The sequence below is a fragment of the Arachis ipaensis genome, chromosome B7 (assembly GCF_059453495.1).
Source record: "Arachis ipaensis isolate K30076 ecotype BB chromosome B7, ASM5945349v1, whole genome shotgun sequence".
NCBI lineage: Eukaryota > Viridiplantae > Streptophyta > Magnoliopsida > Fabales > Fabaceae > Arachis > Arachis ipaensis.
In genome coordinates, this window is record NC_142442.1 from 121,511,907 (window position 1) to 121,520,672 (window position 8,766).

Sequence of the window (8,766 nt, forward strand, 5' to 3'; positions counted from 1 at the left end):
GTAGCATTTGGCAGAATTTGATGGAGTTTCTGCAGAGAAAGAGAAGAAGCCAAGGAGATGACCAGCGAATACCGACGCGGACGCATGGCTCACGCGACTGCGCGGAATGGAGGAAATCACAATGACGCGATCGCGTGCCTGACGCGAACGCGTGGACGACGCGGACGCGTCACATGCGCCACGTGCAGAAAATGCAGAAAAATGCTGGGGCGATTTATGGGCTATTTTAACTCAATTTTCAGCCCAGAAAACACAGATTAGAAGCTGCAGAATGGACAGAACAAGTGGTCCCCACCCATCAACTAAAGATCTGTTAATTAATTCAAATTTAAATTCAAATCTTAAATTAGAAAAAGTTATTATTTTAAGTTTAATTTTAAATATTAGATTTTAAATTTATTAGGATTAGTTATAAAAAGGAATCTGATGCCATTAGATGGTAACGCTGTACATTTTTACCTGAATCCTTATTTTCTCTTTTCCATGAGTAACTAAACCTCCACTGTTAAGGTTAGGAGATCTGTCTATTTCTATGGATTAATTTTATTGCTTTTACTATTTTAATTTATGTATGGACTTATAATTTAAGAATTGTTTTCGCTCTTTATTTTATGAATTTAGGTGGAATGGAAGTATGACCCTCTTTCTATTTGAGTTCTTATAAAACTTGGAAAAGCTCTTTACCTGAACAACAGCTTGAAAACTATTTCTCCTAAATTTTAATTATCTGAATTTAATAGGATACGTGACATATAATCCTTTTACCTCTTAGATAATTAGAGTTTTTGTGGCATATAAACTAGGAATTGATTATCACCCTCTAATTGGAATTAATTGACCAAGGAATTGGCAGTTAATGAATTTTAGAGGAGACTAGGAAGGTCTAAGGAATTAGGGTCTAGTCATATACAGTTTGCCATAAATTAAATCCTGCATAATTAAAATAGTTAGTGAGAAAAATTAATCCAGAAAAATAGATAACTCTGAAACTTTAACTATCTTCTCCATATTTTTTTTCCAAAGCATTTACTTGCCCTTCTTCAATATTTTTGATATTGTTTAATGTCTTTTATATTGCATCTCAACACCAATTTTTATTTGTCTAACTAAGCCTATCAAACACTATTGTTGCTTAGTCCATCAATCCTCGTGGGATCGACCCTTACTCACGTAAGGTATTACTTGGTACGACCCGGTGCACTTGTCGGTTAGTAAGTGTGGTTGTAAAATACCGCACCACCAACCTCTTCCAAGTCTTCAACTATGATATACCTTGGAGGTTGTACACCCTCCTCAACATCAAATGCAACCGTCTTGGAAGGAGGTTCTATGTCTTGACTTTCCCATGGAGGTTCAGCATCTCCCAAGTCTTCAACCACTTCTTCTTCTTCAATAATTCCGGCTTCCTCCACTTGTTCTAGTACAAATTCATACTCCTTACTGTCCACCGGAGTTTCTAATGTCTCCTTCATGCTACGTTCTTCATTAGATTGTCCACATGAAGCCATGGGATTTCTTGAGTGTCCGAACGTCGGGAAGCTAATTGATGTATCGCTTGCTCCAATTGATGAAGGGTTGCATGAAATTGATCCACTGTTTCCTTGAGACGATCCGTTGATTCTTGTTCCGATTGGGTATCATAAGTAGGACCATAAGGCTCTTGGATTGATGGATATGGATATGGTGCATATGGAGGTGGTGGTTCTTGGGAGTAATTGGTTTGGAATTAGGGTGGTTCTATATATGGTTCACATGGTTCATAAGGTGGTTGGTATGGTGGATGAGGGTTAGGATCATATGAGGGTGTTTGGTGGTAAGGAGCTTGTGAGTATGGTGGTCCAAAATGATGTTGAGGAGGTGGGTCATAGGTATATAATGGGGGTTCACCATATCTATCGTCTTGGTATGCACCTCAGAATGGCTCTTGACTATAGCAGTTAGGTGGGTATTGGTTGTCACGGAAGGGTCCACCATAACTGTTGTTTTGACATGCATTGTGGAATGGTCGTGGTCTATGGTATCTTGGAGGGTGTTGTTGCCTAAAGGGTTGATCAGATCCTCGTGGCTCCTTCCATCTCTGATTGTTTTGACCTTGATGCATGTTCCTGTTATAATTTCTATTCCTTGCAACAGCATTGGAACCAAACTCAAAGCGAGAGGGGTGAGAACTCATAATAGTAAATAAAAATTAAAAATGAAAATAAAAACAAATTTTAAATTAAAAGGTTATTGAAATTTAAATTTTGAATTTGAAAATTAAATTTTAAAATTTGAAAATTAAATTTTGAAATTTGAAATTTTAAATTTTTGAAATTTGAATTTTGAAAAAGTCAATAATATAAGATAAAGTTTTGAAAAAGATTTAAATTTTGAAAAGGTTTGTTTTTTAAAATTTTAATTTGAATTTTGAAAATTGAAATTTGAAATTTGAAATTTTGAGTTTTAAATTTTGAATTTTTGAATTTAGTAAGGAAAGAGAAAAACAATAAAATGACACCAAACTTAAAATTTTTAGATCAAAATGAAGAAAACAACTCAGAACAACTTAAAGATCAAGATAAACACGAAGAATAAATTTTTGAAAAATTTTTAATAACTAAATAAAAACCAATAACCTCTTAATTAAAAAAAGCAAAAAATAAAAACAAAAATAAAAACAAATAAACAAGCAAAAAGCAAATATTTACAATAACCAATAATAAGGCACACGTTTGCAATTCTTCGGCAACGGCGCCATTTTGAAAAAGTGAAACTCTCGCGCGATCTAGAATTTTTGCAAATAAATTTGCGTTGTAAGTATAGCTTCTAGACCGACAAGAATTCCTTCTTTACAAACGTTTTGGTTGTCATAAGTAACAAACCCCTTTAAAATTGATAACCGAAGTATTTAAACCTCGAGTCGTCTTCTCAAGAAATTGCAGGGAAGTATGTTCTTATTATTGGTTATGAGTTTTGTAAATTGGGGGTTTTTTAAAATAAGGGACAGGTAATTTAAATGACAACTAAAATAAATTAACAATAATAAAATCTCTTGGCAAGGTATAAGAACTAGAAGTCCTATCCTAGTTATCTTTATCAATTGTGATGAGAATTGGATTTTTCTCCCACTTTGTTAACCTCTAACTATGAAGGTAAGTTAAGTGGATGAATTAATTCTGATTCCTCAAGTCCTAGTCTCTCCTTAGGAAAAGTTAGAGTTATTGGATCTTGAATTAATTCTTGAAGTATTCCAATTTTCAGTCAACACCTCGAGTTTGATAACTCAAGCGTCACCAATTATTTAACCAAAGCCCAAAGGGAAAATTCTAAATTAATTTAAAAGCATTCATGTAAATAAAGCAATCATAAATCTGAAACACATCAAATTACGTCTAAACATAAATTCAAGTCATAACATGAAAAGGTTCGTAAGCTAATTGGGCAACATAAATCAAATACAAATAAACGTATTAGAGTAAATAAAAGTAGAAAATAAATATTGAAGGAACATAGAACCTGGAATGAAGATGAATTGAACTAAACTAATAGAAATCCTAAAATCCTAAATCCTAAGAGAGAGGAGAGAACCTCTCTCTCTAAAAACTACATCTAAATCCTAAAATTGTGTATTATGAGCTTATGATCATGAATTAATGGATTTCCCCACTTTATAGCCTCTAATCTGTGTTTTCTGGGCCGAAAATTGGGTCAAAAACAGCCCAGTAATCGCTGGAGAAGAAATCTGTCACGCTGATTTTCGTCACTGCAATGCGTCCGCGTGGAGCACGCGTTCACGTCGCCTAACGTCAGAAAAACTATGGCATATTATATATCAAATTGAAGCCCGGGACGTTAGCTTTCCAACGCAATTGGAACCGTGTCGTTTGGATCTCTGTAGCTCAAGTTATGACTGTTTTAGTGCGAAGAAGTCAGGCTGGACAGCTTTGCAGTTCCTTCAACTTCTTGTATTCCTTCCACTTTTGCATGCTTCCTTTCCATCCTCTGAGCCATTCCTGTCCTGTAATCTCTGAAATCACTTAATACACATATCAAGGCATATAATGGTAATAAGAGAGGATTAAACATAGGGAACTCAAGGCCAAGGAAGCATGTTTTCAATCAAAGCACATAATTAGGAAGGCAAATGTAAAACCATGTAAATAGTATGAATAAGTGGGTAAAAAGTTGATAAAAACCACTCAATTGAGCACAAGATAAACCATAAAATAGTGGTTTAGCAGTGTATTTTTTGACTTTCTTATGGTGTATTTCTGGTTGAGTCTCGTAGAAGAATCACCCAATGACCAAGCTGAGGAGAACATGATGGTTCTGCGGGAAGAGACACAGTCACAAACAGAAACGCTTTCTATGTGAGTTTTTCGAGTAAATTTTAACCTTATAACCATTTTATTTTCACGGGCTTTCTTAACCTTTTATTTTTGTTTTGTTTAGACTTCCAATTCAAGTTTGTCTACCTCTGTCCCAGACAATCCCAGTGCCACAAATTGAACAAACCCCTGTGACAGAAAATGAACCAACCCCTGTGCCAGAAATTGAACCAACCCATGCAAAATCTCCAAGTGAAAAAAATAATGAAGGAACTACAAAAAGGTAAGGAATAATCTTGGGGTGTATTTGGTTACAGTTTGGGTCTATATTGTCCCTGTTGGGATGTATATGATCCTTGTTGGGGTGTATATTTTCACGACTGATCTCTGACTAGTTTTTTTATAACATGATTAATTTTATGTAACCCTGCAGCACTCCAGAACCACCCCAAAAACCTGAAGAAAGCACACCCACACTTCCACCAGCTCCATCTAAAATGTAAGTTCATCAGAGTAAAATCAATGTTTCATTATCATTCATGTATTCCTATTCTTATAATACGTTATACATGATCACGCAGTAATCCAGCCCCAGTAGACGCTACTGCACTCATGATGATGGCACGGACAGCATCGTACATTCCTAAAAAAGGTCTGATGCCATCATTCAGCCTCGACTTAACTGATTCAAGCCAAGAAGAAGCAGCAACGCAGGAGGGGGCGGCAACGCAAGAGGGAGAACGGGCAAAAACTCTTGAAATGCCCAAACTACTAGAACAATTAGGGGATCTGGTGGAAAAAATTGCAAGTAGTGGGGCGAAAGCAGAAGGAAAAAGTCCACAGATTCAAAAGGAGAGTGGCGGAGAAAGTTTCGAGAAGTTTGAAACTCCTGCGAGGACGAATGAGAATACGGCTGAAATGAAAGAGAAATGCTACATCTGGGCCACACGAGTGAAGACATACGGAAATGGACTAACTAATGAGTATGACCCCATGTGCACACTCAATGCCCAAGATAGATATATTTTGTCAAAAGTCCACCTCGCATCACTCTTAGCTGATACACATATAGAAGTTGAGGTAATATTAGAATAACATTAATGTTTTTATCACCAAAATTAACTGCAATGTTGATTGATGTAAATTGATTTCGGCATCTTTTTTTAGATTGTCTCTGCCATGTGCCTCATCCTTAACCAGCAAAAGATTAAAAGGTTTCAAGAAGAAGTATACTGTCTCCCCCCTGATATTGTGGTAAGGGTTTCTTCAACAAATTTTGGGTGTATTTTCTGTATTTCTTCGGGTGTATTTTCGGTCTTAAATTGGGTGTATTTTCTGTGTTCAATTGGGTGTATTTTTTGTGTTCAATTGGGTGTAAGTTGTGTATTCATTTGGGTGTATTTTCTGTATTCATTTGAGTATATTTTCAGTATTTCATTTGTTGTTTCACAATTGTTGCAGAACATGGCCATTGGAAATCATCCAAATGGGGAATTCTTACAACCTAAAACCAATAAGCCATTCAGGGTGGAAGACTACCCAATGTTTATTCCCTTTTTGGAGCTAAAAAAATTAGCATCACATCCATATGTAAGTTTTCATTTGTAAATCTTCTTAGTACCATTCTTTACTTATATGCCAAATAAAATAAAACACTGTTCAATGTGGGCATGCTTTAGATTTTTGCACCTGTTTGCCATTTACAACATTGGTGGTTATGGGTGGCTGATACAAGAAAGCAAAAATTTTATATACTCGACCCATATCACAAGACATGTCCATCCGATGAGAGAATGGACCTAAATAAATTCATTGTAAGTTCGTTTTGTGTTCTGTATTTTAATAGTTGGGTGTATTTCTGTTCAATATAAGGTGTAAGTTTGTGCTCCTTTGGGTGTATTCCTTTATTTAATTTATTCATATATTACTGATTTGTTTTGTGTTTTAAGGGATATGTAATTTCAAGAATTAGAGTATATGCTGGGGGGAACCTCTGAAGAGAAAGGACAAGGACAAGAAAATTGAACCACCATACATTAACATCTCAGGCCAAAAGACAAGGTATAAATCTTTCACTCTGAAAATTAAACTTTTCTATATGTAATTTGTAATTTATTTTCTTGGTTTTCAGCTATGATTGTGCTATTTACATAATGAAGTGGCTTGAGATAATTCAGCCCGAAAATATTAAAAGGTTGAAGTATGAGTCGGACAATTGGACCCAGGTAAATGTGTTTAAAACTATATAACTCTGTATTACTTTACTCAATTAACATAGTTGATTAAACAGAATATTATTTTTAACTGTAGGATGAGGTGGACCACTATAGAGTAGAATATGCTTCCCAGATTCTATTCAATGAAATGAATCAAGACAAAGCTGAAGCCATTAGGGGGAGTAATGCAATAAGACCGTCCAAGCCATCCTCATTATTATTGAGTCCATATTGTCAGATATATTCTAATAATATTGACACTGAGTAATGTAACTGTTAGGTAGTCTTGTAACAAATTGAACACATGCTGCAAAAATTTGCCAATTATAAACCAGTTCTATTCAATAAAATTTTTTTCCATAGTTAGACTGTTTGTGCTGTATTCAAAAGCTCTGTATTACAGGTGGTAAAATATGAAGGAAAACATCAAACCAGATATAAAACAAAAAAAAACATTTTACACCCAAAGAAAGTTGAATATACACCCAAAGAAAGTTGAATATTACCTAAACTTTTATCCCCTGATGCTTTACCCTAAATCCTAAACCCTAAACCCCTAAACCCTAGACCCTAAACCCTAAACCCCTAAAACCCTAAACCCTAAAAACCTTAAACCATAACAAATAAAAAAATAACAATAATTTATAACATAAACAGCAGCAGCCGAATATATATATATAATGTGAAACACAAGAAAATTCAGAAATACACCCAAAAAATAGTGCTTTACACTCATATTCTGTAATTATACACCCAAAAAGTTATCCTCTGCTGCTGGTTGCCTAAACTGATAATTCATAACACGTCCTTGATATTGGCTGGAATTTGGACGCACCACTGATGCAGCATCAAAGACGTTTAACTAGAAATAATAAACTCACATATTAGCAAAACTATTAACGAGAAAATTAAACTCAATCACCACATATTTAAAGAACATCACTTTTACCTCGTTTAAAGCTTTCGTTTTCTTCTTCTTTGAGGCATTTGTAATCTGTTTGTCCAACTTTGAACCTAGCCTATTTTTTGGACGTTCTCTTGTTCGAATCCTTGGAGGGCTTTGAAGCTTGTTAATGGATTCCAAGTTGGCATCTTCGTGAGATAACGAAGATGTCCCCTTCCTTTTGGCTTTCAATGCTTCCATCTCAACCATGACGTTATCGTACGCACGGTGCAGAATGGCAGTCAGCTCCTCCGATTCTAATGTAAATTCGCAAATATTTTGTGAACGAAAAACCAATTCGTCAAACCTCTTGCTTCTTGGCTCCAACAATGGCTCATCGTGGCTGCTCTTGATGTGTGTGTGTCGCCTCTTTACCTTCTTGCTCAATCGTTCCAATATATATCTCGATGACACTTGGCTTACTCGTTCAAAGCTTAACACACTTAGTGCGTGACGGCACAATATCTCTCTTGACTTGAATAATAAGCATTGACATTTTACCTCGGCTGCAACTGAGTCGTAAGTAACTACAAACTTGTTGAATATTGAGCTGGAAACTTGTTCTCCAACTTCGTATACTGAATAGCCTAGAACAGAATTCATTAATCTAGTGATGCAATTTGTCTTTCCTCTAAATTGTGCTTGGACTTTCCTAAATTTTTTATGAGTGTACACATCTTGAAACTGAGCTTCAATGGAGGATTTGGTTGCACACGGAATGACCGTATGAAAATCTGCAGCATCTGATTCTCTCTCTGCTTGCTCCCTACTTCCGAGGCAATTATCGTATTGTTTGACAAATTGAATAAGCGAGCTGTTCCGGGTAATAAACTTGTTAAAAAATGAATGCATGCTCTCGCTCCTTTGTGTGCTTTTCATCCTTGCCCAGAAGTGATGATCCAGATAGATTGGAACCCATATATGACGGTCTTCATAAAAATCTACAGAATACACCCAAAGACATACTATAAATACACCCAAAAACATGCAATTTACACCTCTGCTATAGATTTTAAACAACATTACCTGAAAGCCACTTGTTGTCCACAAGACCAAAATTCAGCAGAAAATCATTCCAATTCCTATCAAATGAGTCTTTGCTATGAGAGTTCCAAACAACTTGGCTCATTTCTTGTTCAATTTCTGCGTGTCCCTTGTACCCATTTAATTTGCTTGGAATCTTCTTCGTGATGTGCCAAATACACCAACGGTGAATTATTGTTGGCATACAAGCCTCTATAGCCCTTTTCATTGACGCGCATTGATCGGTGAGAAACCCTTTCGGAGCATTTTCCCCCAT

At 35.8% G+C, this 8,766-nt stretch overlaps 2 protein-coding genes across 2 annotated transcripts; one reads left to right on the plus strand and one right to left on the minus strand.

The window, feature by feature from the left end:
* The first annotated feature begins 4,919 nt into the window (after positions 1–4,919).
* LOC148553935 (uncharacterized) lies at positions 4,920–6,791 on the plus strand. The gene is made up of 6 exons (XM_088494922.1): positions 4,920–5,387; positions 5,475–5,561; positions 5,769–5,897; positions 6,307–6,368; positions 6,439–6,532; positions 6,618–6,791. The coding sequence occupies exons 1-6, from the start codon at positions 4,920–4,922 to the stop codon at positions 6,789–6,791; spliced, it is 1,014 nt and encodes a 337-aa protein (XP_088351048.1).
* A 477-nt stretch (positions 6,792–7,268) lies between these two features.
* Positions 7,269–8,766, minus strand: LOC148553936 (protein FAR-RED ELONGATED HYPOCOTYL 3-like). Its single transcript, XM_088494923.1, has 3 exons — positions 8,493–8,766; positions 7,473–8,407; positions 7,269–7,385 (listed from the first exon to the last, which is right to left on the minus strand). Exons 1-3 carry the CDS (start codon positions 8,764–8,766, stop codon positions 7,269–7,271), a joined length of 1,326 nt encoding a protein of 441 aa, XP_088351049.1.